Consider the following 27,410-nt stretch of genomic DNA (forward strand, 5'->3'; position numbering starts at 1 on the left):
ACAGCCCACCGTAACCGGTTAAGTAATGTAAAATCACCCCATTCTGACTGGTTCTTCCACTCCCATTTCTCCTCAGCAAAACTTCATTTGAATGTTTATTTGTATTAAAGCCTCTTATTGCAGAATCTAAATGTGTATGTGTCCTTGTGTGGAAAAAGAGAAGCTTAGAAGTAATGCCTTTCACTAGAAATCAAATTGATATTTGAGCAATTCTAGTGTCTGTTGAAAGAGGTGCTTCTTAGGTCATTCTTAAAAAATCATTAAAGTCTTAAGAGCTGCTGCTTTTCCTAGCTGGTTTGTTGCTAAATGTGGCTGTATCTTTTAAAGCCTGACATACCAGAGAAACAGGCAACTTGAAGTTTAAGATAATATCCTACAGTAAAAAAAAGGGTGAAATATTCAAAAGCTCTGAAGAGTCTTAGCATTCAAAATTTTGTGTTCCAAACTGATTTAGCACCTATGTTCCCAAATTTTCTGACAGTTGTTTGCAGTTAGAGATGTAGGTGACCTGAATAAACTTCAAAAAACACACAGTGGCTTGAATGCACAAATCACATTTAATGTTGCTAAAAGACCTGAGCTCTTAAATCATGCAGTTAGCTTCTTCAGTTAAGTAAAAAGTTTGGGTTGTTGTGATTTTTTTTTAATTACATCACTGACCGGGGAGGGCAGATATAGACTATGTTAATTGTTTTTTGATTGGTATATTTACAGTCAGCATGCAGACTTCCTGCAAAAATATCCCAAGGCAGCATCCTCTCTTATTTAGGAGGAAATTGCTTTCCCAAACAGTGTTCCATTGAAATATTACTTCCTCTAACTTTTGGAAACACATTAAAGATTGCCTCAATAGCAGCTTATTGTAAATAAGAGGCCAGTTATTATTTATTCATTTGGTGTTTAGTCTAATAATGTTAAATCACACTGAACCTGTTTGATGTTAATGGAGATGTAATAGCCCTTTAATATCAAAGGAGTTTACAGTGGTGAGTATGCTCAGAGAGACTACTAAAGCAAAGAATAACACGCTGTCATTGGTTTCTCGCTGTAATAATTTTAAGTCCATATGTAGCTAGATGAAGTGGAGGGCTAAGTTCACTCTCTACTTGGAGAGGCAGCACAGAGTGCAGATTCGAGTATTTGTGTAAACCTACATTTGTTTGCTTTCATGTCCTGGTTTCAAAAATATATGGTGCGTTATGTCTTAGGGCGAACATCTTGGAAGAGGGACAAGAACACAGATTTACTCAGGGATTCTCAACTACAAAGATGACGAGAATGAAGGATATCAAAATGAAAAAGAGATTAAAGTCCTCCTCAAAGTCTTGGACCCCAGCCACAGAGACATTTCTTTGGCAAGTTTTTTCCTTTTTGTCTGTTGCAGTACAAACACTGGGTCTTAAAATATTGGACATGGTTAACTATGAAAAGCCTTTAAAAGAAGGGGTTGTGTATATAGTAGGGAAACAGGAAAATGCTGAAGGTGTTACTCACCATTTCAGGCAGTCAAATCCATCATTGATCAACACTTTTGAGATACTCAGTAAGCTGCTCTCATTAGGCAGGCAGCAGCATTGGGTCTGGCTGGAGCACGCCAGTGCTCACTTCCATCCTGCACGCACGCAGATCATAAGCGCAAGGAAAACAGACCCAGACCTTTCTGTGGTATGAAATGCACCGTCATACCCGTACCCACAGTCTTGCAGCTGTGTCAGTTGAGAGCCATGGAGTTCAGTGAGGGTACTGCTGCCTACCAGAAATTACTTCCGCCTTGTGCGTTGGGCTGCGAGTCTGTCACCAGTTCTGTCATCAACATGGCCACAGGCAAGTTGCTTGATCTGCATTTTGCTTTATCATCTAGTAAGAGAGGCTAATGTGTCACACAGGGGATGCTAAGACCTAGTATATGCATGGCTGCGAGAACGCAGGGAAGAGCACTGGTTGCTTACATGACCTAGTGAACAACACCACATCTCTGACAGTACTCCACTGCCCCATTACTACAGCGGGGTGGCACATCCCTACCATTGTTGACCCTTTATGTTACTGGAAAGCACAGTAATCTTTTGCAAATGTTTTTGTTACTTGATGCTCTGTATTTGTTATACACTTGAATGACTGCCACAATAACCAGCAGTTTAGTGGCTAACGTCTTCCACTTTCTAACAGGCATTCTTTGAAACGGCAAGCATGATGAGGCAGGTGTCTCACAAGCACATTGTCCTCCTCCATGGAGTCTGCGTCCGTGATGTAGAAAGTGAGTTCAGTGAACGTCTCTCTAGGCAGCACGCTTAAGCAGCAGGCTTGGTAGGGACAGGGCAGCCATTTGGTTCAGTGCTAGCACGGGGGGAGATGGGGTTAGCAGCTGCTGCCTCTTGATTTTTCAGTGCAGACAGAAGTGGAATTGCAACAGCGAGGCAGCTGCAAAGTCCTTTCTACTAACAAGTTTCCTCTTCCAATGCTGTCTTTGAATAACTGCCCAACAGGATGATTCCTTGAGGTTGGAATGCCAGAGTGATAGTGGTAGCGTTAATACAAACCAGCCTTCTGGCAGAAGTTATTTCCCTGGGAAGGCTCTGCCCTCTGCTCTTTAAAACGCTTTTTTCCTTGTCTACTGTTCATTTACTACATAAAGCTGCTCTTCTCAGCCTTTTAATTTGGGCTCTGAGTGCTGAAATAAACTCTGAGGAAGGTGATATAAAGACATATTATAACCAGCTTTCCTGGGGGCCCGGGATGGGGGGGTGGGGAGATGGTAAGAGGCTGATTAGATGACTCTGGACACTGGTTATTGCAATACTGACTTTATACACCTGACTTTGTAGATATCATGGTTGAAGAGTTTGTTGAATTTGGGCCTCTGGATCTGTTCATGCATCGGAAGAGCGAAGTCCTGACAACTCCTTGGAAATTCAAAGTTGCCAAGCAACTTGCAAGTGCCCTAAGCTACTTGGTAAGAAGGCGTCTTGACAAAAACATTGCCTGTAGCTGCTGCAATCTAACGCTGCAGAGGTTTCATGTGCATTAGTAACTAATGAATTTCCTTTTTCAGGTAGTGGGACTGTGCAATGAGCAATTATGCTCTTTGTGAAAAAGGAATATATGTTGGTCTTTTTTCCAAAATGCATCAGCTCTACAAATACAAATGCTTAAGTGTGAACAGTATGTTTCCCATCTCCTGCTTTCCCTGTTTTTCTCTGGGATAATTTCTTCCAAGCTGTATTTTTGGATTTCAGCTTTGGAGTATTTTACAGTGATCCCCTATGCTGTAGGTATGTTAGAGCACTTGCAGAGCATTGCTAGCTCACTGGACTCACTATATTCTTTCCCTCCCTTCCTGTAGGAGGATAAGGATTTGGTACATGGAAATGTGTGTACTAAAAACATCCTACTGGCAAGAGAGGGAATTGACACTGAATATGGTCCTTTCATAAAGCTGAGCGACCCAGGAATACCAATAACTGTGCTGTCCAGACAAGGTATGGTACAGGAATCAGGTTTCTGTCTTCAGTGTGGTGGGGAAAGGAAAAAATATCATTTATACCAGCTAGAACTGGCTCTAAAATAGAAGTAATCAGCTTCCATGAATCTGAAAACTACATGGAAGTGAAGGAGTGTTGCTGACAGTGGGTGCTTGTTGTATTCGTTTCTCTTAACAAGTCATGTTAAGTCTAGTGAGATAGTATAGAAGGAATCTCAGTTTCTGGATAGCTCAAGGCACGAGCTTGTAAAAGCCACAGAAACATCCTTCTGAGAACAGGGATTTGAGAATCAAGATTCTCCTGAAACTGGACAAATACTGCAGCTTTAGTTTATTTTAGTTAAGCAACTGTTAGACAAGAATAATTAAGTTAGAAGGCTGGTTTTTTAGTCCTTTGATATTAACTCCAAAATGCTTTGGTTCTGTGTTTTATCTAAGAATGCGTTGAGCGAATCCCCTGGATTGCACCCGAATGTGTTGAAGACTCCAAAAATTTAAGCGTTGCAGCAGATAAATGGAGTTTTGGTACAACACTGTGGGAAATCTGCTATAATGGAGAAATACCACTGAAAGACAAGACGTTAGCAGAGGTAAAACTATGTTACATGAACTTTACCTTGATATCTCAGATGCATCCTCTTTGGCAATTCAGTTTCTATACCAATTTGAGTTGCTTTCAACTTACATGAAAACCAGCTCAGCTGGACTTGATAAGGGGCTGATCCATCTAAATTGCTGCAGGTTGCAGTGGGAATTCTTGTCCTTACTACAAAAATAGCTAATTTTTGCTTCAACCTGACCTTGCTGGGGATTTTCAAAACTCAGCATAGTAATGATGAAACAGAACTTCTGATGCTTTCACACCTGTCCTTTTCTAACCCCTGTGTCCTTATAAACGGACTGAGGTAAGCAGCTAGGTTCTTTTGTTCTTGCTTGTTTCTTCTGCACATTGGTTCAGAACTAGTCTCCTGCGGGACACCATTATAGTTCACTCTTGTTTTGCATTACTGCTGGCAGTTTCTGTTCATCACTGCCGGAGCCCCTCAGCATATGTTCCAAATGTGCCTTTTTCTCTCTTGAAGTTTTGCTGTGTTGGGAAGGCGATGGAGCAAGGCAGCTGCTGCCGTCTGAAGGAAATGACTTGAGTACTTGAGTCACTGCCCGAGCTGTTTTAACAGGAGGTAGCCGAGAGGTACTTGCTGCCCTGGCTACAGCCTGCTTCCTGCATGTGGCAGACAGCTGGGGTAGCTCTGCAGAGCGTAGAAATGCACAAGCCCACCCTCATCCCATCTGCCCCGAAGCTGGTACCTTCTCAGGGGTTGTGAAGAGCAGCCGGTATCGTGTTGTTTCCTTGGCAAGCATTTCCACTCGGCCGTTTGTCCCGGTGCATAAGTAACGTGGCAAACATGGCAGAAAAATAACTTCTGAAAGGTGAAATCTTCAGCACATTTTAGAAACTTCACGTGTTTTAAGTGGGTGCTCCAAACTACACCAGATTCAGCACAATAGTAATTCTCTGCTAGTAGGAGATGGTTTAGAGTTACTGCTGAAAAGGAGGATTTCCTTGGCAAAGTTAAATAAAGTTCGCAATGACTTAAGGATCTAACCGTCACATCTTCTGATGTAGAACATGGGCTTATTAAGTTCAAAGCTAAAATTCATGCAGGAGTTTCCATTTGCACCTTACAGAAGGAGAGGTTCTACGAGGGGCATTTCGTGTTGGCAACCCCATCGTGCAAGGAACTCGCTGACCTGATGAAACAGTGCATGAACTACGACCCCCATCAGAGACCCTTCTTCAGAGCGATCATGAGAGACATCAACAAACTGGAGGAACAAAGTAAGGCCTGGTTTTGCGTATCAGCTGGAGGGAGGGATAAGGAAGGCTGGTTGATTTGGCAAAGTTGGGCACCTTACAGCAGCATTCTTGCACGTGTACGGTTGTATTGGCAGGAGTGTGTCGCAGCCCTACAACAATGGAAACAGCCCCTTCTGTAGGTGAGCGCAAACTCATCTGCACTGATGCGAGTGGTTAATTTGTACTGAATGCGAGGCTTAAGTTGTGTTGGCGTTACTGCCATTTCATTCGATGGTCCATATTTTATACAACAGCTTAAGTTAGTTTCAAGACAATCTTTGAGCTCCATGAGATTTCCGTAGGACTCTCTTGACCGAATCAGAGCATTAACATGGATAACTCTGGTTCCTGCTTCATCTTACATTGAAGTTACTATAGAACAACTAACAGACAATCATTTAAGGGCAAAACTTGATGTCCCATACCTAGCATAAATAATCATAGAAGCTGAATAACTACTACAGGGTGGGAAGTATGTTGAGCGAAAACTGATTCAGAATCTGGAAGAAAACCCAGTGAGCAACCCACAAAGTGAGGAAGATCAGCAAGCGATAGACTGGCATGTACCAATGGAAGGAATTCCCTGTCAAGAAGTAGGCAGGGTTTAAATAAGAAAAGCTGGGACAGTAGGGATAGAAACACACCAACAGCGGCAGACTGGAAGTGAGCAAGGATGCCTTGAAGTGTCAAGACCAAGATGTCCTTGTGGGAATCTGTCTCACCTGGGACTTTCTGTCCGCTCCCAGATCCTGATATCGTCTCGGAGAAGAAGCCCGTTACAGAGGTCGATCCTACGCTCTTTGAAAAACGATTCTTGAAAAGAATCCGTGATTTGGGAGAGGTAAGAGAATGTCAGATACAGAACACAGATAAGTGTGCGTGTGTGTATACACAGCTGTCTGTGCGTGCTTTCTGTGTCACAACAGGAAGATGTGAACCGTAAATGCCTAAAATAGCGTGTCAGTGACACTATGGTTAGTGAGTGTTGTGTTAAATAATGCTCTCTCTTCTTTTATAATTAGGGCCACTTCGGCAAGGTTGAACTCTGCAGGTACGACCCAGAAGGCGACAATACAGGAGAGCAAGTAGCAGTTAAATCTCTAAAGCCAGAGAGTGGAGGGAATCACATCGCTGATCTCAAGAAGGAAATAGAAATCTTGAGGAATCTTTATCACGAGAACATTGTCAAATATAAGGGAATTTGCACAGAAGACGGTAAATCTTCATGTAGAATATTAAAAGTATACACTAAAAGTATAAGGGTTTTCCTTTAAAAATGAAGCATTTAAAAAGCAAACCAGCCTTAGTTCAATCTTACGGGTTTAGATCTCTTTCTTCGTGGAAAAAGCAGCAGTTTATCTCCAAAGTTGTCCTCCTGCCCATTTTTGTGCTTGCCTAACCTGGATGTGAGCAACGTGGTTGATGTTCTCACCAAATCCAATAAAAAAACGAGCACCCCGTAAACCCAGAGGTAATTTTTAGAAGCACACGTTAGTAATAGAAAAGAGCTCTATTGTCTTATAGTTTTGCATTTGCTGTAGTGATTGTTTTAAGCCAATGTTAAAAACTTTAAGAACTTTAAGTTCAGTAACTGTCCTGCCTGGAATAGATTCTCCTCTGGATTGGTACAGTGACTGATAATGGGAGTTAGCCCGTAGTCTGGCCATGGTCATGCGATATTGTTACAAATGCTACCAGTGCTGTGGGCTTGCGCAGAAGTTATTGGTATTAATGACATGAGAAGGGTCACGTGTCTGCAAATTAACACACGCTCTGTTTTTAGGAGGAAGTGGGATTAAACTCATCATGGAATTTCTTCCTTCTGGGAGCCTAAAGGAGTATCTCCCCCGGAACAAGAACAAAATCAATCTCAAACAACTTCTCAGATACGCGGTTCAGATCTGCAAGGTGAGCCTGGCACCAGAGCCTTCCTGCAACTCTTCTGTTTGATTAGTTTAATATTTAATTTAATAGATTAAGGGGCGGGAGGGGGGGGAAGCAAATGAACAAAACTATTCTGCTTTGTCCCCAGGGACCCGAATACTAAAGCAGTCTCTCCCTCTTTCAGGTGCTCCTGGCACAAAGATCAGCAAGGGGATAATTACCAGGTTCCCTTGCGTAAAAGTTTACTATGAGAAGAAGTTGTTCCTACTGCAGAATTTGCAGTATTAGGAGGGAGGACAGCATTTAGAAAGGGGGTGTTGGCAACAGGGAAGGAGCAACGTGCAAGTCTAAAGCGAGGAAGAGATGCGAGTGCGGAGCGCAGTCAGGCCACGGGAAGCACTGTGCTTTCTGCAAGACACTGGTTTTGTGATTATGGTGGACTGGGCAGTTATAAGCAGCGTAGAGACAGGCGGTCAGGTTTAGCAGCACACAAAGGAAGAGGTGCTGTGGAGAGAAGGGTCTGAAGATGGTCACTGCTCAGCTGAAAATTAAAAAGCACAAAGCAGAAAGAGCAGTCTCACCAGACGAGGAACCCAAAGGCTGTTTTAAACGGGGGGTGTGTGTCAGAAAAGGACCCTGGAAAGTGCCAACAGATGGAAAATCTGTCACGGGAATCCTGGATGGAGTATTATTACATGAGCAAGGGAGCATTTGAAGGGGCAGTTGGAGAAAAACAGTGATTAAAGCTTTCTTCACTCTTAGGGAATGGACTATTTGGGCTCCCGTCAGTACGTGCACCGTGACTTAGCAGCAAGAAACGTCCTTGTTGAAAGCGAGAACAGAGTGAAGATTGGAGACTTCGGTCTCACCAAAGCAATCGAGACGGATAAGGAGTACTACACTGTCAAAGACGACCTCGACAGCCCTGTTTTTTGGTAGTAACTTAACTCATTTTCTTAAACCAGGCTGTGCAGCAGAATAACTTGTCTGCTCCTGTAGACTTAGGCTTTTAGGCGTCCTGAAGATTTTTCCTGTTTTGATTAGAGGCCTAAATAAAGACACAACATGAGAGCAAGGAAGAGGCACCTGGTAGACTATACTTATCTACTCTTGTGCTCTTTATTTCTTCCTGCACTTAATGATCTTGTTTTTGGTTTTGGTCTCCTTTAGTTTCACAGTGACTTGCTGTGTAACCGTTGTACTTTATTTACTACTTCTGTGGCATCCCAAGCCCTAGGGGCACATTCATTTATGTACAAGGACTCTACAAATGCAGGACGTGCCGCTCTGGCCTACTTACGTAAATGCATATGGGTTGTGCATGTGTGAGTAGACCTGCGCAGCTCTGAATAAAGTTTAACGCTGTCATGTTGTGTCCACAGGTATGCTCCAGAATGCTTGCTTCAGAGTAAATTCTATATCGCCTCGGATGTCTGGTCGTTTGGGGTGACGCTGTACGAACTGCTTACCTACTGTGATTCGGAGTCCAGTCCCATGGCAGTAAGTGGCTGTGAAAGAAATTGCTGCTCAAGCTGCTTAAATCAGATTTTTTCTTTTTTTAATTATCATTTTTGGAAACAAGAAGTGGAGTGAATCTCTAAGTCTTACGAAAACAACCCTCGTGGTTGTCTTTCACTAAAGACCCTGTACAGAGATAAGTTGTGGTGACCGCATGTCCTGGTGAGGAAACCGTATTTGTAAATGTTACTGTTCTCTAATGTGAGTATATGGCGCATGGTATCTGTACGATAAGCATCTACTGTTCGTTTTCATTTTGAGATTCAAATGTCATCTTAATGTCAAATTGAAAGGGCCTGGATTTGTGCAGGGTGAGAGGATGCGCAGCTGACTCCTGCTCTTTTCACAGGAGTTCTTGAAAATGATCGGCCCCACGCAGGGACAGATGACGGTAGCACGGCTGGTGCGTGTCTTGCAAGAAGAGAAGCGTTTGCCACGTCCCCCCAGCTGCCCAGAGGAGGTAACGGACGCACCTACGCTTTGACAAAGGCACCCTTCCTTTGACGCTAAGTTAGCACCAAAAGCACCACATGTTCATAGTTGAATAAGCCTGGCTAATCTTGGTAGCAAACGCTCCGGGTGTGCTATTAAATGGGCATTTCCAAGTTTTTTAAGCATTATTTTAAAATGATTTTTGACATCGACATTCCCAAGTTTGCGACATCCCTTCAGAGGGGTTAAGAACATTGCTTTAGTATCTGGATCCATGTGAAATTTATTCAGAACCCTTCTGATTTTTGAGATACAGAGTTCCTGGGCGTGCAGCAGCCCAGACTGAGAAGCATCTCAGCAGGGTCTCGGTTAGCAGACCCCGACGCACCGCCTGTCTTCTCCTGCCCTTGGAGGAGCCAGGAGCCAGCCAAACTCTGCCCTGGGCGTGGGCTGTAGACCCAGAGCCGCGAGCCCACAGAAGGCTGCGGGGAGGCGAGGGGCAGGAGATTTCTGTCTGCACGTGTGGCTCAGCGCAGGGCAGGCAGCCGCTGCTGTGACGTGCAAGGACGGGGAGGTGGGCGGCGCGTGCGGGACCTGAGCCCTGCGCTGCAGAGCTGGACCACTCCGCATCAGAAGGTGAGAGCAGAGCTAAGGAGGAGCTGCCCGTCCCGCTCCCTCGCGGGCCCCTGCTGCCTCAACCTGCATGGCGTTCGGAGGTGAAGCAGGCTGTGGGTCGCTGGCCCCTAGCCAACAGGTACTGGACCACTGTTAAACCAGTACATTACCGAGAGGTAAACAGTAGCAATTTGGATAAAACAGGCGCTCCTGAAACTGTCATCAAGCTGTTGCTTTGTTTTAAGCTGTCGACACGACCGCTGCATCAACTGCTTGCACTGTCAGACAAACGTACACCTCTACTTAAACAAAAAACCCCACTGGTAACAGATACTTGCTAATTCTGATCAAAATCTGAGGCATGGTTCTCTGTGTTCTTCGTTTCATAGTAGTGAGAATCTCCTCCATTATGTTTACTGGAAAAACCAATTAAATGTTTCACGCATCCTTTAAAAATTTCTCTTTTTTTTGGTTTTAGGTGGACCAGCTGATGAGGAAGTGCTGGATATTCAAGCACGATGAACGGACAACCTTTCACAATCTGATTCAAGGATTTGAAACAATTATGAGTAAAATGTAATTAATTTTTTTATACTGTCAGTACTTTAAATGTGTGTCAAAATATAGATGCCCAAGACCTTTCATTTTTTTAACTACTGTAATTTGTACTCTGACTGTGCTAATGTGTTTAAAGGATTCTTTTTCCAACAGTTTTCCTTTTTAATTTTAGTCAACAGTTGGATCAAATTAAATAAAAGGTATGGCAGAAACAATAGCTTCAACTCCTTTTGCTGCTGTTATTGCAAGGCAGTTTTATCTTTATCCGATTACGGTCTCGCCACACTTGGAACTACCCTGATGAACACGAACTGAAAGAGCGGTGTCAGAAAATGCTGCAGTTCTCTGTGCAATCTGCAGCACGTAAAACAAGTCTGCTGTGCACGCTTATTCCTTGAGTAACTAAACGAGTGGACATAAGAGGACTTGATACAGTAATTTAATAATTTTTATGGGGTTCTGGGGAGGTTTTAAAAAAAAGTTTGGCTGACAAATACCCTTCATGTGCACTCAAATTTTGGTAACAAAAACAACTCTGGCATAAAATCCAGAGAAGACAAAATAATCAGCTCATCTTAACCAGTCTGCAGTTCTCGGCTCTTATGTATATTTAAAAAAATTGCTTGACTGTCATGTTAAAAAAAAACTCAAACCAAAAAAAGCATGGATCAGCATGTAGAGTTATGCATTTCATTGAGAGAGAAACCCAGTTTCTGCATAAATATATTTGCTTTTCCTAACTCAGCCCCCCCCCCCACATCACGCATTGCTACCTGCCGACACCTCCGCTGTTCGTGTAGCTACTAAACATGCACACGCAATGCTCGTCAGCTTGTACTGCAAGTGAGCTACAGTGCGGTGAAATGTGCATAGGAAAGCAATTACACACTTTAGGGATAGAAGAGAAAATGAATCCACGTACCAAATCTGGGGGAGCATTCCCCTAAGAAAGAAGAATTATCTAAAGGGGAGGACTGAGCAAGCGGGGCAGCGTCCCTAGGAGAGAAGATCACCTTGAACCCATGAAAGCGTCTTTTTTGTAATGGGCGGTGCCATCCGAGGGGTGCACGTCTCTTTTTTTTTTTTTTTGGGTCAATGATTTCTTTAGCCAGCACATTAATTCCTTTAGCAGTTCTTCTGTAAAGCCATTCACTTGGCCTAAGATGATGATTCTTTAAATAACAGCATTGGCCTTCACTTAATTTGACTTCGAGCCTCAACCCATGCCCTCGTGCAGTATTCAGTTAACTAAAGGGAAAGCCAGTGGGGCCAGACTGGGACCACGGAGGTTTTAGTGTCAGGACCAGATTTAGCATTTGAGCGGTAAGCAAGTCAAGGGAGGGCACTCCGCTCTTCTTTTGTAAACTTGTCAGGCTTTGATAAACAGTGGTTTAACTGGAAACTTTTGCTGAACCATGTCCTAAACTTGGACGATAACCTTTTCCACCACACCCCGATTTTGAATATGCTTGAGGAGATACTCAGTTCTGGCAATAACAGAAAGATGTCTTTAAATATATAACTATATATATATATAAAAAAAATTGTAATTATGAGTGGCAATGAGGTCAGATTTATTTTTACAGTATTACCTCTTTTTTCTGTATGTCACTTATGAACTTGATTTAAATCTGTAAGCACTTTGTTACTCTTTATACAAACAAATCTAATAAAGATTTTTTTTTTTCTCCACGTGCGTATCTTTGTCAATCATAAATTAAACGGAGAAAGATTTTAAAACATAGCTTCCATAGGAATGGCGATCAGAACATGTTGTCTTCAAAAGCACCCTTCCCTACATTAAATGATTACTTTAAAGGTAGGCCAGAGATGTTTTCCTCCCACAGAAATCCACTTTAAATGCATACCAACAATTTATTTTCATTGAAAAGCGTAACAAGTTGAGAAAGTTGCATATACAAACAGTTTGAACAAAATATTACAAGTAAATTTATCGATACATACATGGAGAATCCCAGAAAAGCTCCTATGACCTGTGTGGCTGTTTGGCTGGCTTGAGCAGTCAGTGCCTGTATGCACAGCGCCTACGAGCTAGACAACACACCTGCTGAGGGAGGAGGGATTTCGATTGTTTTGGGGTTGGTGGGGGTTTTTTTTATGCTTTGAAAATATGTATCCTGGTCACATGACAAAGCTTGAAAGGCAGCATTTAAGACTTTTTAAAAAAAAAAAAAAAATCAGTATTGAAAAAATGGCTTCAGTATTACATAGCAAGATTAAGTCAGAAGGACCTGGGTTCTGGCCTCAGTGCTCAGCGATTAAGTCCAAATCAATTTGCAACAGGATGCCAAGGCAGCAAACCCAGGCTGTCCGTCACAGAGGGCTGGCTCATCATTCATCTGTCACAAACGCTGATTTCAATAGTAACGATTTGTAAGTCTTCAGCTACAAGGATTAACCGCAGAAAAGACAGACTCTAGGCAGAGGTGCTTAATGAATAAGCTAAAAATACAAAGTCTTTTAAAAAAAAAAAAAAAAAAGAAAACAGAAATCCAAAGCTGGGAAGCAATGTCTGTGCGGTGCCACCCGCTCAGCCCCAGGCCCCAGCGGAGCCGGGCTGGGCGACGCGCAGCAGCAGCCCGGCCTGTGCCCTGCCCACGCGGGCAGGCCGCGCTCGCAGGCACGCACCCGGGCCGCCGTGGTTCACAGTGTATGCCGTACACCTGGGATGGGTGAGCGAGTAAATAGCTTTTCCTTCTACCGAGAACTACTTCATGCAAAAGGTACTATGTAAGGAGGAGTGAAAACCGGGCCAGGACGCTCTGCTCTAGCAGGCTTCGGCGTGCAGCGAATTTCAAAAGTTAAGATGCTTGGAAAAAAGAAAAAAAAATACAGTGACGAGCAGGAAGGCAGGATTAAAGATGTCTTCCGAGGAGCGCGTCGGTATTGCTTCTGCTCTAACTCTGAATCATCCAGATCCAGAAGAAGTCAGAAAAAGTACAGCAGGCAGTTGATTTCTTCCACTTTCAGTTCTCTCTAACAATGCTCCACCAGCTGGAAGCCTTGCCGGCAGCCCTGCCTTACTGACACGCATGCCTGTCGGAAGGAGGACGGTGCTGTGCCACATACACCGTTTTACATAGATGCATTCACAAACTGTAAACTACTTACTTATTCCAAGGAAAAGCTGTGGATTCTTGGCCTAAAAGCAGATAAAGGTTACCTCATTGTCCAAGTATCACCTATGCAAAGCGAATTTAATATTGCAAGGCAGCACACAGTATAGCATCTCGCTTTTAACAAACATTTATTGAAAACATCACAGAGGTTCTGGTAATACATTTGGTATATCTCCATTCCAGGATTAAGAGAAATATTAAAAATATAAAGGCTGTGAATGCAGAACTCTCAATCCTGGAAAAAGTAAGATTGAAAAAAACCCACATTCTGAGTTAAAAAAATAAGACAAAAATCACTATCAAGACTTCATCTTTAACTTCCTCAGTCTGAGGACTAGAGAAAGGATCAGTGTTCCCTCCTCAGTACTTTTATTGCTTTCAGCTGGTAAGCTACCAAAACTCACCAAGTTACTGTGCTTTGTCACCTTCAGCCCACCGTTACTTTCAGTGGCAGGCGACAAAGGAAACACCGTCCCATCCTTTCAGAAGGCAAGTCAGACTACTGAGAAACAGCTAACCTCGCAGCAATACGCACTGCTTCCTCGGCAAATCTGCCCGTTAGAGAGGTCATTCCTCTTGGGATACTTAAAACCCACACAGAAAGAAGAATTATTTGTCTGAAGTTAAGGCAGCAATAAATAGCAGAGGTATGAAAAGCCTGCCTTCACACCCTAAGGCAGGAGTGATTATTTAGGTCTCAATAAACACGCTTTTTTTTCAGAGAGGATTCTGCGTAACGTACTGCGGAGCCCTGAGTCTGCTGGCCAAGGTACTCCATGGGGCCAGGTTCTGGGGAGGAAAGGAGGTACGAAGAGCCTCGCTTCTCGCTTCTTGTTGGAGCCACCTAAGGACAAGAAGAAAACAAGTGACACATGATCCAGTGCAAACGGTGTCAATAAATAAAGCTTGGGAATTACCAAGGACCAGGAGCCAGTAACAGACTCCAAAGGCCCGACTCCTTCGGCTTTAAGGTCCAGCTATACACAGCTTATGAGTCAGTGTTTGTGCCCTTTCCCTAAAAAACTGATTGTAAATGCGCTGGTGCCCCACCGTACATGCGTTTTTGTGAGGGCAAAGGGCTGGCCGGGCCAGGTGGCCCCACTCCACAGTGTGCATTTAAAAAGCAGTAGCGTAATGGCCATGCTAGTACCCTGCAGTGCCATAGCAGCTCCAGCCACGTTCATCCTTTAAAGCAAGGCACCAGTGGGCCACCTTTTGGTCCTTTTTCTTTTCCCTTGGAGAGCTGAATGGGTTAAACTGTCCTGACACAGCTATTGGTGCAAGTCAGATGTTGAAGGATTTGGTTTCCACGCATGCCAAAGCAGGTTTGTGTTGCGGATTACAGGTAACCATCTACCACATGCAGGCATGAGTTTACATGTGGCACTGAAGTGAAGGAGAGAGCAATAACAGTTCTTTTAATCAAAACTTCAGTTTAACTAACACGCCTCAGACTGATACGCAGGGTATACACAGGATACCTGAGCGCCCCAGAGTAGGGTGTCTGGTGAGGGAACAGGTGACCTCACCCTGCCCCACCGCCAAGGGCTCCTTGGGGTACACGAGGCTCAGGTTCAGTTCCTCTGTGAGATCCATCAGAGCAGGACATTGCAATATCCATGGCCCTACAGCACTAGAAGCTGTACATACACATTAGAGCCCACCACCCTAATCTATGAGTCTTGATCGCTTCTCTCTTTCCCCCAACGTCATTAATTTCATTACCAAATGGTGTAAACAGTCGCCTTGTTCTCTGCCCCGTAATAACCACCTGAACCTGATCTCACCACATCCTGCTCAACCACACTGCGTGTCCTGGGTTGAGTCTGGCTCCTAGATCAGAAGATGTGGTTCACGCTGGAGCAATTATTTTAGAAATCTTAACATGTTTCACAAACCGGGACACTAATTCCTTAACTCAATCAAAAGGACAGCTGTGCTGACCAAATGCCCCTGAGCCCAACACTTCCTAGCAGTTCTCAGAAGCACCCCTTGCTAATTCACATTCACAACTCAAATTACCCTCTGCTAAGTCCAATTTCATTTTAGCATGCGCTTGTCATTATCATAAATAGGAACTTGTTTGAGGAAAGACTTTCAGTTTCCCCCCCATCCTCTCTGCTGCACTTCTAACAGCCGTGGGGGTGTCACACGTGTGCGGTAACCCTCCACCGCATCCACGGCTCACGTGGCAGACTGCAGCATCTCCACTGCGTGGTTCATACAAATCTCCAACCATGTTCCTCCTGAACCTCTGAAACGCAGCTCACAGACGCAGGGGAAAAATGGGTTGCGGGGTCAAAGTGAGCAGGCGCACACACACAAGCACACACTCTTGGCCGACACAGAGCCTCTTGGGGACCAGTCTGTGTGCCCTCTTCACTGAGATTTATCATTTGATTCCAGGAATGAGAAACGTACCTCGCTGCGGAGGCAAACTGTACTTCTGTTTAGTCTATGCCAAGGGATCACTCTCTTTCTGCCTTTTATGGCATCTGGCATTAAGACAAACTTTCGAGCAAGCTGTTCAACATCACCTCCACATACAAGCTTTCCTCTTTAGACTGGAGATAAACTGGAAGGTATTAGTTAGCTCAAACCCCAGATTATCTCCTTCTCCTGTTAAAATTTCACTCATTTCCAGTCATATATCAGAGCTGTTAGGAACCTGAAAGCTCAATTTTTTGCTGCACACAGCTAAAGGTTTCACAGCCCGTGGCACCGTGTTCAGGCCTTGGCCATCTTTATCCCAAGACATGTCAAAGCCGGCTCCAGCCAGGCCTTCTCTCCAATCCAGGAGTCATGAATTGCTACAGTTGTGTGTTCCTTCTAAATCTCCTCCAAAAAATGGGAATCTCATGCCAAGTCTGAGATGAGAGTTCCTGAATGCCAGAACTTCATGTGCTGAATCCTGCTGCTAACCTCTGCGCAGTGAAGGGATTTAATGCCGTGATGGAGGAGAGCTGCGCAGCAGGCTGGGCCCCTGAGCTCTCCCAGATGCGACTGCTGACTTCAGCTGTGGCTCCTCTCAGCGTGCTAGAGGCTGGAGAGCCAGCTCGGCGTCCCTCCAGCAGCGCTCAGAGAGATCATCATCGCTCTCATGGCTGCATGGCTGGGGCTGGACTCACAGAGGCAGCAGCTCATTATGCTGACGAGCATACTTCCCTTCAGCCGCACCAAAACAGATGATCATCTGGCTTTTAAGGTCTCTCCCATCAGTAAAAAAAGGAGAAATGAGATTTACCTATGGCGTGAGAGTATGAATTCCTCAGGACTTCTACGGCACTCAAGAAATGAGAAGACCTATGCACAGACTGAACAAAGCTTTTATCCCCACTGTCTCGGCCTGTGTTAAACTGGCCTCCTGTTAGTCCAGACTCCAGCCTCCTTTAAGCCAGTCCTCACTGCTTCCATAGCACTTCCCTATCCCTCCTGCATCTTCTATTGATGAAACTAAGTGTCTGCTGGGTCCAACAGACAAAGGAAGCTTTGCTCAATGAGTCTAGCTGAAGTAGGTCGCATCTGATGTCTGTTTATGTATTTCAAATGAAAGCCATTTTAAAATGGTTTTCCTCCCAGGATCCAGTTAACAGTATTACGAAGTGGCAGCTGTAGGTAACCTGGATGCTGACTCCGCTTCAGAGGCTTTATCCCAGTGGCACTCACTGCAAAACATCTGCAAGTCAGGCAAAAAACCCTCATCTAAAACCAGCGTGAACTTCCTCCTCCTCCTCCTTTGTTCACTTGCTACTTTATTTGCCTACTTCAAGGCATTTTTGCACATTCACCCTCACAGATACCATCTTTCCAAGAAGTTTGTTCACAAACATCCAGCCTCTCTGCCTGTGGGATCTGGTGGTTTGTGGGCAGTGAGGAGCACTGATCTCCAGGGTGCTGGAGGGCTCTGAGGGGGTCTGGTGCTGGCACGCCCTGCCCAACTATTGCTTTTATTTATCACATCCACCATGAACTGCATGTGATCCTGAGCAACTCGGGATCCTGAGGACCACGGATGCAGTGGAAAAGCTCTGCCTTGGCTTGTTGTGGGCCCAAAGTCCACTCGGTGGCAGCATAAGACAAATATGAAGCACTTCCACCAGCAGCTGGCTCAGGCTGCATCTGCAACCACTCTGCTCAGTCTCTCCTCTCACCTTATTTAATGGGTTTTGTGGAGGAAGCTGCAAGCTGCCTGGCTGGTGTGATCCCTGGGCTCCACTGTAAAGTGTAGGCATGACCTGCAAGCAAGTACTGTAGTCAGGGTAAGATCCACCTGTAGATTCCTAAATGCAGAATGGGATCCATGATCAACCAGAAGTTGAAAGAAAATAGGTTTAATAATTAGTTTTTACTTGATATAGTAATGAGCACTCAGCAGATATGAAAATATCTGAGTCATGCTCAGTTGCTAAAAGGAGTGTACAAGCTCAGGCATGCAGCAATTTCTTGAGCAAAAAGGTAGGATTTGGGGGACGGTTTACTTTACACAATTCCTTACAAAAAAAAAAAAAGTGTGCTTCTCATTGGTCACAGAAACCTTAGGCTATATAATGGCCTGGGCGAGAAACAATCCTTCAATAGACTCACTGGGAAATAATCTTGTGGTGTGCTGATTTCTGGTAGGAGCATTTTAATACACTCCAGAACTTTACAGGTAACTTTGGATTGTGGGATTTTAGAGAGAGGAATATTTATGCCAGATATAATCAAAAGCACGAGTATGAATCCTGGAGAGTAACTGTGCGGGGATACCCTGCAGAAGGTTACATGCAGTGCCATTCGTCCCACGCTCTCCAGCCCCTTATTTCTGCGGTACCGATGGCAGCAGCCGCTATCAACAAACAAAGCAGATGTCCAGAGTCCAAAGCACCCTTACAGCTGATGGGAGAAACAGCCAAGGGAGACAGGAAGAAAGTAAAATTATTTCTCACCTCAGAGGCTTCATTTTCAAATTCATCGACTCTTGCCTGGGTAGAGTTATATGCCTGAGCATAATGCTGATACCACTGCTGAACAGCCTCCTATAAAGGAGGAAAAAACCTCTTCCCATTAGCCGTCTACTAAGATCACTTTAAATGAAAACAATTCTTACGACCTCGCAGGACATGAGAATGAATAAAAAGCAAACCTCTCCAAGAAGCATCAAAACATGTTTAACGCCAGTGATAAAGCTCAAACCAAACATTTAAAACTATGTTAAGTGCTTAAAAGATACACAAGGCACCACTGCCTTGGCAGCAGACACAAGTACAATGTAATTTCTGTTACATGGAAGGAACATACAGTACAGATATAGCTGAATGATGACATGTGACATCTCTGCACCTAAGTGACATCATTTCAGTCCTTCATGTTACTAAAGATAATACTAATAACACTAATACTACAATACTACTGATTTTTTTGGACAGTATTTTAAAGATTTGAGATTAGGAACTACCTCCAGGAGACATCAAAATGAATTTAAAGTCAATAATCAGATTCAAACAAAATATTCAAGACTATGTTAGTGCTTACATGAAGCACAGCACAACGGCCCACAGGACATCTCTGTTGCTTCTCTGACCCAAGACTGTCACCAGATCTGATCCGACTAAGAGATGGGTCTGGCCCCTGGCAAAGCTCCCTGCTGCAGCGAACGCCATGCAGCGACCCCATCCCCTCCATCCCTCCTGGCCAGGCTGAGACCCTCCTAAAACAAAACCACCCCCGTGCCCACCCGTCCGCTTGCTCTCTGTCCACCAGACCCAACTGACTCCCATAGCAGCCCTGCTCTACCCCAGGAGTTTTGGTGCAACACAGATTTCCTTGCCAGCAGCCTAGGAGAAGAGAAGACAGCTTGTTTCTGTCTCCCTGCCGCAGGAGGAGAGATCAGGCGACTCTGGGGAGGAGGTGATGAGGACAGGGCAGGAGAGAGAGGGACCTACAGCAGAACCAGGGCGGGTGTCTCAGCACAGACCCAAGATTTTTATACAGATTACCTGACAGCACTACAATCCAGTTCTCTGATTTGTATACAGTTATATTTCTACACAGACTAGTGACTGCTAATGAAAATATGGAAATGTTATTTCACAGAGTGTCCTGATGTCTGTGAAACCCAGTACTTGCTCTCAGTACTGCAACACTCTCCAGGCGAGGGGCAGCCCTCCACCTTAATGGCCATGCTCTGATCACCAAATGGGGCAAATGTAGTGAAACCAGCTGGGAGAGACTGCAAAAATTCCCCAAGCTACACGGGAACTTCTGGTAGACAGAACACACTCTTCTCTGGGATCCAGCCAAAGTTAAAGAAAACTTTAAAACTTCTTGGGAAGGGAAGGAGAAAAACTTCATGGTTTTGAAGACAGACAAAAGCCAAGCCAGAAGTTACAAGAAGGAATTTTTTAGCCGACTGCACTGAATTCAGGTTCTCAAGAAGCAATCTTTCAATGGTTATGATACTGCAGCAGGGAACGTATTGAGGCTTTTTTTGAATGGCATTAGGCATACTTTGTGCTAAATCTTTTCCATATACTGAAAGACATAAACTATCAGTGAAGAGGGCCTACAAGGTTCAGTCTGAAGAAGAGGTTGGGCTTTGGTTGCAGGAAAGCCTAGGAACCTCTGAAGAGTGGTTCATGATGTTGGGCAATGCTTTCAACTGCATGCAGGGCTATCAGACCACATGTGTACCAAGAAGCGCATTAAGAGTACACTGAGAAAAACAATAAGCAACTCAAGGAGGGACCTCTGAGCAGATCTCTGCAAAAAATCCTGCTACCAGAGCTCTGAGTGACAAACTCAGAAGAAAGCGCTGCAAAACAATGTACCTGCGTGTATTCCCCATGCTGTTGGGAGTAATTAAAATAATTTTCCATTGCATGTTGCGATGTAGTTCCCTGAGACACAGCAGCATCCACGATGTTGTTCGAAAGACCGGTCTGCTGCGGTGGACTAGAGGCTTTGCTGGCAGTTGCTGTTCGTAACACAAAGAATACACGGTTTGTATAAACTGTACAAGTTAGCCTGCACTCTTGTTTAGCAATATTCTGGGATTAAAACAGAAATTTGCTACTTCAGATTAGGCCATGCTCAAAATTAATCAGTGCTACTAATAATTGAAAGGCTTTCTTGAAGTTTGTCTACATCAGTAAGCCCATTACCTCTGAAAATTTACCCTTCCCAAATAAAATAAAGTATTAACTATGAGGATAGATTACATCGCAATTTTAAGAGAGACTACCAGATCTCCTTAAATATAAATGCTGTGGTCACTGGAATTACCTGCCAAACAGAATAACGATTTGCCACACTCTGGTCAAGGAAACTTGCAACTAAAACCACTAAATGTTTGCTTACCTGGAAGACATATACCAGGCAACACACTTGCCAAATTCAAGTAGGGGTTGGTACTAAGACGTATTTCTTTTGGTGGTTCTCCTAGCAGCGAAGTCTGTTTTTTCAAGGGAGTCTGCAGAACAATGGGACAGGTCAGTTTACATTCTATTCATACAACATTTGTCAGAAATAAGGTAACTGTCCCAGCAGGATTTTGAAAAAATCTTAGCCCTATGAAATGTAACAGGAAAACTTTTAAAATAAATACCAGGGACAACCATCTGGACACATTGCCTGTACTTTTTTCTTGCCAAATAATTTTGTAGGAATGTTTCTCTTTAGACTGTAAGTTACTAAAGGATATTAAAAAACAAACAAACAAAAGAAAACCTTTTACATTCAAGTAAAGGAATAATAATCACCGTAACGACTCCAGATGCAGGGAGTTAGCACTAAGCACATGGCCAAGATAAAATCAACTCTTCTCACCCAGAGTCACAAGCAAATAAAGGACAAATGAACCCTGGGCTGGAGAGATGACACTGACCGCAATCGCCCATTATAACACATCTTACCGATTATTTATAAGGCTTTACTTAAAAGGGGAAAATGTTTATGAGTGGAAACGAAGTGTCCGGACTGACTCGCTCCTCCAAACCACCAGAAGTGTTTTCCTGAGAGGGACTAGGAAGGGTACACTACCAGCTTATTTCCCTTTAGCTTACATTAGAACAAATACCAGAAATAATGATGAAGTAGATATAGCAACTTACATAGCTTGTTTGAAATACATAGCTCAAAGGTGTTGATATAGTATTCTACGCTACATCTATTCTGTTCATTTTTTCAAAGCCCAAAATCCATTATTTTAATAGATTAATATTATTTTCAGTAAAATAGTATTAATCAAAAACTTCTCAAAAACAGTGAGACCAGTTTTTAAACACAAAAAGCTTCAACAGAGCGCTGAAATTCTTCATCTGGATGCAAAAGCAGGCATTTAAGACAGCATGACCATTCAGTATCAGCATACAGACTGTGGCTGTCTTGTCCAGGAAGTGACTTTTGCTAACTGGGCCTTCTGTCTACCGATGCAGAAAAGGAAACAATTAAAATATCCACCAGGATTTCAAAAAAGAACTTTCCCTAATAAACAATATTCATAGAAATAAATGAATTATCTAGACTTCTAATGGTTTAATTACATTTCCTTTTAACTAAATTAAATGCTGAAATAAACCACTGATTTTATATATGCATACACATACACCCTATGTATTTTATCCATGTATATCTATACATGGGTAAAACTCCAGTTCATTACAGTAAAAAATGATTTAAAAAATGAGAAGTGTACTTTCTGAAGCAGCACCAAATCCGTCAAAGCTGTCTAACAAAGGCAGACACCAATACTGTATATAATCTAATCACTTCAGATGCTTCAGAAAATACGTAAGGAAAACACAGATCTGATCTGAATTAAGAACATGTTTCCCCATAAATGTCAAAGTATTTATGTATATTATAAAAAAAGTGAATTCTGTTAATGACAGGAAAAAACTTCTGAAAAAACTAGACCATTCTGGTTCAACTTAAATCCCATCCCATCATCCTCCCACCCCCCACCTTCAAGGGATTAAATATTAAAACTGATATAGACTATGTCAGCTATGGCTAAGAGGGTACGGATTAAAAGTGGAAAATTTACATACACACACACATACATATATATATATACACACCACCTGGAAACCCAAAGGCCCTACATGCCACCAGAATTGCTCCTGATTAGTCATGAAATTCAACCACAAGTTTCATTTTCAGTCTTTAAAAGGGACATTGCCCTTGAGATAATTTCATTATCAAATACTATGAGGCATACACATGGAAAAAAAACCCTCCAGCATTGTAAAAAGATTCCTTTGTTAATTCATTTGGACCACAAAAGAGCATTATTGTTCTCTCCCTATTATTCATAACTGAAATGACCTTAAAATGTCTCATGAATGATCCTGTGATCTAGCAAATTTTATAGTGAAGAACCACAATAAGCAGTTGCAGTTAACTCTTCAGCATGTTAAAATAAAAAAAAAAAAAGAGAAAATCCACACACAAGAAAAAAAGAAAATATTTGTATTCAGTGTTCCTTACCGCCAAACTTGTATCAGTACTTTTTAGCTGATTTTGTTGTTTGGCATGTCCAGCCCGCAAAGCTCCCGCAGAAAGATTTGTTAAGGTCTGATGATAAGGCTGTGATCCCGAGACAACCGCTTCGGTAGTCAATTGTTTATCTGGAGCGTTATTTTGCCCTGGTATAGCTTGTCCAACAATGTGCTGATTCGGAAAGAATGGCAGCATGCCCATCCCTGCTGCTGCTGCTGCTGTTTGAATTGGAGACAGATTAGATGCTGCAGTCAACCATAAATGGAGAAACTTTTCTGTTAGACAAGATTTATCAGTACACTTTGTTTGTGGTTTTTACTAAGTGATGAGAAAAACATTTAGAGATCTATTTTACAGCTGCCCCAGAACACTGGATTCTGATGATAGTTTTTATTCTTTTACCATCGCAGGAGCAAACAACTCTATTTAAAGCTAATACAATAGAAGAATACTCTGACTTTTCTAAACATTCACTATGACAATATGTTACTTAGTGTTTCCCATCACTTTCAAAAAACCTGTGAACAACATCCTAGATGATGTTGTATTGGAATAGAGGGGAAAAACCCCACCTCAACTGGCATTAGTAAAATTCTTCCACGAACAAAAGAATTAGAAAGTATTCTCCAAAATTAATATGTAGACATTCAGAATAGGTTTCTCCCCCCCTCCTCCCCTCCCCCAAGCTTTTCCCTTGCTCCTGGTTTCTACCTTTACTCAAACCACGTCTAGAACTGCAGAATACATGGCTCTCAGTGGAGGAAATAAAAAAGATGCACTAAGCAGTATCATAACTGATCTTTCCTCATAAAAAATTGAAGGCATCACTGGCACAGAAACTTGCATTCAAAACTGACATCTGTCACAGACTGGATGTTAAAGCTCTATTGCTTAATGAAATGAATGCAAAAAACCTATTCATGGTGCCTCTTCAGCTACTCAGATTTATCTGCTTTGAAACAACAAACCCCAAAATTTTGGTCCTAAATAAAAACGTATTCCAAGTGTACTAAAAATGGTAGTAACTGAGCAAGCAGAATATTTCACAACCTGCAAATATTCAACCAATGCCACAGTGTACTCTTTTGTCCCTGACAAAGAGATGAGAGAAGCCAGGCAACAAGGCAAGATATTTCAAGTTTGTTTCCTGCTTAAACCAGCAGGTTACAGTTGGTTATATAGATATATAACTTGCTACCTTGCTTAACTATATAGCTATGTAACGTGCATTATTGTCCAGCTCTCTGCCTGCCTTACTGTGCAGTGATAAGGTTCAAACATATTATTGCTTTTGCTAAAGTGGGAGAAAGTAAGGTGCATCATTTCAAGCTGAGCATTTCTACTGATTTGGTATGAAATAAAATGTCATTTACACTTAAGAGCTTCTCCACGGGTTCCCATGCCTGAACTCACTGATGGCATTACCCCTATTCCCAGCACTGTCTGAAGCAGCATTGTTGGAGGTTCTCCCAGTAAACCCGGTTTCTATAAGGAAAAATAGAAAACTGTGTAAATGATTAAAACAATCTGTCTGTAGGTATTTCTCATAACTTTCACATTCAGTTCATCTTTTTAGATACACTAAACTGTTAAATTATACTAGATGAGGAAAATTATTTGTCAGCTATAAGAATGTCCAAAGACAGTGCAAATTAAAGTGATGACCTTACACTATTAGCCTGAATGTTTTCAATCTTCATCAGTTGCTGCTGTGGCAATGGTAAGTGAGCAGGGCTCTGCAGCAGTAAGTTAGATGTACTCCCCAGAACTGAACTCTGTGAAATTAACAACAGCAGTGTTAGTTGACAATCATGGAAAACAGTACATTCTTGAAACATTTTCAGATGATACTGCTGAAAGAAATTTAAATTACTTTCTGCATTAATACAGCAAAGGAAAATAACTGTTTCTTCCACAGAACTAAATTTTTCCTTCATTCATAGAAGTTAGTTTAAGTTCTTTTAACCTTTCTTCCTCCTAGCCCTTTTTTTCACCCCACAACCACAAGTATGCTTTCTGATGGCTTTTAAAGGATCAACAGTATACTCCAAATGCAATCTAGACTCCATTGTAGCCCTTGTGTCTAAGCCAACAGCAAAAGCTAAATGTGTTTGAAGACTCTGCAGACAGACTAGATAGGGGAGTTACCCACAGTGCCAATAAGAAAGATGAGACACAAGGACTTCAGGGGATTATGAGCTCTGTGAATAAGGACTTCGTTGTTTGTTAACATTTGCATTGTGCCTTGCATTGCAATTCTAATACATAATCTCCGCCAATGATCTATACACTTTATAGGACTCGGTTGTAACTGGCAGGGAACTCTCATCCCTTGCTTTACAGTTACCAAACAGCACCTTTACTTTCAAAGAGCGATATCCAGATATGTTTTTTCCCCCCTTCTTAGTGGCAACTATCTACATGAAATTCTATTCCATAACCATTAAAAAGCTTAAAAATCACAATGCCTACAGATTGTCAAGTCTACAAAACATCAATATTTTTCCATTCAAAAAATTCTGGATCAGTTTGCCACTAGAATTGAGCCACGTAATCAACAACTTTGGGGCACCACATTCAGACTCTGCTACTGGTATGTTCAGCAGTATGTGCTCTGGCTAGCACAGTGGCTTCAAATAAACCTCATGTCCACTCTGGATCACAAAACCACATTATGATTCATGCTAGCTGAACACAGGCTTGAGACTGTCTTTCTGGCAGGAGCTCCTCAGCATGATTTGCCAGGCAAAATATAGGTTGCTCTACAAACCTTTTGTACCGCGGTGCAAGAATAGATATATGGGACACTGACTGTGTCAAATAATGACGAGTATAGCCTTCCTCATTTTTTTGAAATCTCCTACATAGGAAAGATCACCAAAACCAGGTAATGCAGATGGAACCCAAAAAGAAGGTAGCTCTCACGATGCATGGCTTTGCAGATTTTGCAGCCTCCTGCAAAACACTCCACAAACATTTTCAAGCCTAGGTTGTATCTGTGTGTGGTAGGGTCAAATTCCCTAGGGAAAACTCTCTATGTCTATAATATGGTCTTCTGGACTCAGAAATGTGCAATATGAAACAGAAAAGGGCCATATCTAGATTAGTTATGCATCTGCCATTTTGAATGTCTTAGTGATTTCCAGTAGAAATTACCCAGGGCTGTTTATTGTCACCAAGACCACTGGTTGTTCCTTCTAAATCTGGTTAAGTCAACAAAGAAAATATATTAGTTCAATAGCAAAACTTTCAGAAATACAAGAGTGGAAAATCAGGTTGGTTAGAATCCTCAAAAGAAAGTCTCTGGGTTAATAAAGATTTAATAAACTGCTGGATGACTCACGAAAGCCCATCACTGAGAAAGTTTAAAATGCATTATTTTGGCGCATGGTAATTGTAACTGAGAGAAATTAAAAGAAAGAAGTTGAAAGTCGTGCTACCTCCAGAGTTGAAAGACTACTGGATGAATAACCCATTTGTTCAAATTCCCCTCTGTTGAATCCTTTTTTATCAATTATTTCATAATGTTGTGGCATAATCATCCTAAAAATATTGTTTCTTCTCATTATATTACCTTACAAGACCTTGAATATAAAATAGCAAAACTAAGATACACAGGAAGCTGAATCAGTGTGTGACTGGGGAGGTGGGGAGAGAGTCAAGCCAAGATGCTGTCTGTTCCTCTATCTTGTGACAATACTGAATTTCAAGACAGTAAAAACAGTGACCTGGTTCTCTGACTTTAGAGAACACTCTGAAATAAGTCACTGAATAATAGAAAAATGTGCCTAATAGAAGGAATTGAGATAATCAAATCACTGTCAATAAAATTCAGGCTATTAGACCAGGTTTGGAGCTAATTAAATGTCAGGAAGCTCCCTGGAAGAGAATTAGACTTGTAAGTCTTTATCTAAAGAGAAAACGCTAAGTTGTTTGGCTGCAGCACTCTTAAGCCAAAAAACACTGGATCATCATCAATCACACTGTTAACTGTGTAAAACATGCCTGTCTCCAGCTGTGATTAGAAAACATCCACATTGCCTTCCAAGGAAGCATAGACTCTCCAAGGCTGAAGAGAGCACAGCACTAACTAAATATACCAATTGAAAATGTCATTTAAATAAAAGAAGTACAAGCAAAGAATTATGTATTTTTTCATTGTACAGGACAAAAGCTACTCATTTGATGGGGCAAAATTAAGTAGTATTTATTCAAAATTAATATATTCACCTACCAGTTTTTAGCAGAAAAAAACCCAGAAAAGCTAAATATAGTTAACATAAGGAGTATCTCTGCATTTTAATTTGGTCTTTTTTAAGATCTATAAGTCTGTGTTTGCCAAAAAAACAGCAGAAATAAGAACTACTTAAGAGGGGTTTATTTTTTAAATTGGAATTTCTGAAACATCAGAAATAGTAAGTCAAAGCAATTGACTCCAGTCCCT

At 42.4% G+C, this 27,410-nt stretch overlaps 2 protein-coding genes across 9 annotated transcripts in view; one reads left to right on the top strand and one right to left on the bottom strand.

The window, feature by feature from the left end:
- Positions 1-10,561, top strand: part of JAK1 (Janus kinase 1) — a 61,655-nt gene extending 51,094 nt beyond the window's left edge. For 3 of the 4 annotated variants that reach the window (XM_087733375.1, XM_087733377.1, XM_087733376.1), the window contains exons 13-25: positions 1,209-1,355; positions 2,170-2,257; positions 2,826-2,953; positions 3,344-3,479; positions 3,920-4,071; positions 5,171-5,321; positions 6,086-6,180; positions 6,362-6,554; positions 7,123-7,247; positions 7,986-8,158; positions 8,606-8,723; positions 9,091-9,201; positions 10,267-10,561. In XM_087733375.1, coding sequence (XP_087589501.1) covers positions 1,209-1,355; positions 2,170-2,257; positions 2,826-2,953; positions 3,344-3,479; positions 3,920-4,071; positions 5,171-5,321; positions 6,086-6,180; positions 6,362-6,554; positions 7,123-7,247; positions 7,986-8,158; positions 8,606-8,723; positions 9,091-9,201; positions 10,267-10,368 — 1,719 coding nt within the window. In that variant the 3' untranslated portion in view covers positions 10,369-10,561. Of the gene's footprint in view, positions 1-1,208; positions 1,356-2,169; positions 2,258-2,825; positions 2,954-3,343; positions 3,480-3,919; positions 4,072-5,170; positions 5,322-6,085; positions 6,181-6,361; positions 6,555-7,122; positions 7,248-7,985; positions 8,159-8,605; positions 8,724-9,090; positions 9,202-9,489; positions 9,928-10,266 lie in introns of all 4 variants that reach the window. The other variant, XR_015699016.1, reaches the window with a different exon arrangement.
- Positions 10,562-12,418: 1,857 nt separating this feature from the next.
- Positions 12,419-27,410, bottom strand: part of RAVER2 (ribonucleoprotein, PTB binding 2) — a 59,413-nt gene continuing 44,421 nt past the window's right edge. The window contains exons 7-14 of one of the 5 annotated variants that reach the window (XM_087733386.1): positions 24,637-24,741; positions 24,340-24,451; positions 22,955-23,181; positions 20,825-20,936; positions 20,296-20,441; positions 18,415-18,504; positions 17,638-17,766; positions 12,419-14,330 (exon numbers count right to left, since the gene is read on the bottom strand). In XM_087733386.1, the coding sequence (XP_087589512.1) occupies positions 14,184-14,330; positions 17,638-17,766; positions 18,415-18,504; positions 20,296-20,441; positions 20,825-20,936; positions 22,955-23,181; positions 24,340-24,451; positions 24,637-24,741 (1,068 nt within the window). In that variant the 3' untranslated portion in view covers positions 12,419-14,183. Of the gene's footprint in view, positions 14,331-17,637; positions 17,767-18,414; positions 18,505-20,295; positions 20,442-20,824; positions 20,937-22,954; positions 23,185-24,339; positions 24,452-24,636; positions 24,742-27,410 lie in introns of all 5 variants that reach the window. The other 4 variants (XM_087733383.1, XM_087733382.1, XM_087733384.1 and 1 more) reach the window with 4 other exon arrangements.

This window comes from Nipponia nippon, unplaced genomic scaffold (genome assembly GCF_047370975.1).
Source record: "Nipponia nippon isolate SJK-2023a ecotype South Korea unplaced genomic scaffold, ASM4737097v1 scaffold_5, whole genome shotgun sequence".
Classification (NCBI taxonomy): domain Eukaryota; kingdom Metazoa; phylum Chordata; class Aves; order Pelecaniformes; family Threskiornithidae; genus Nipponia; species Nipponia nippon.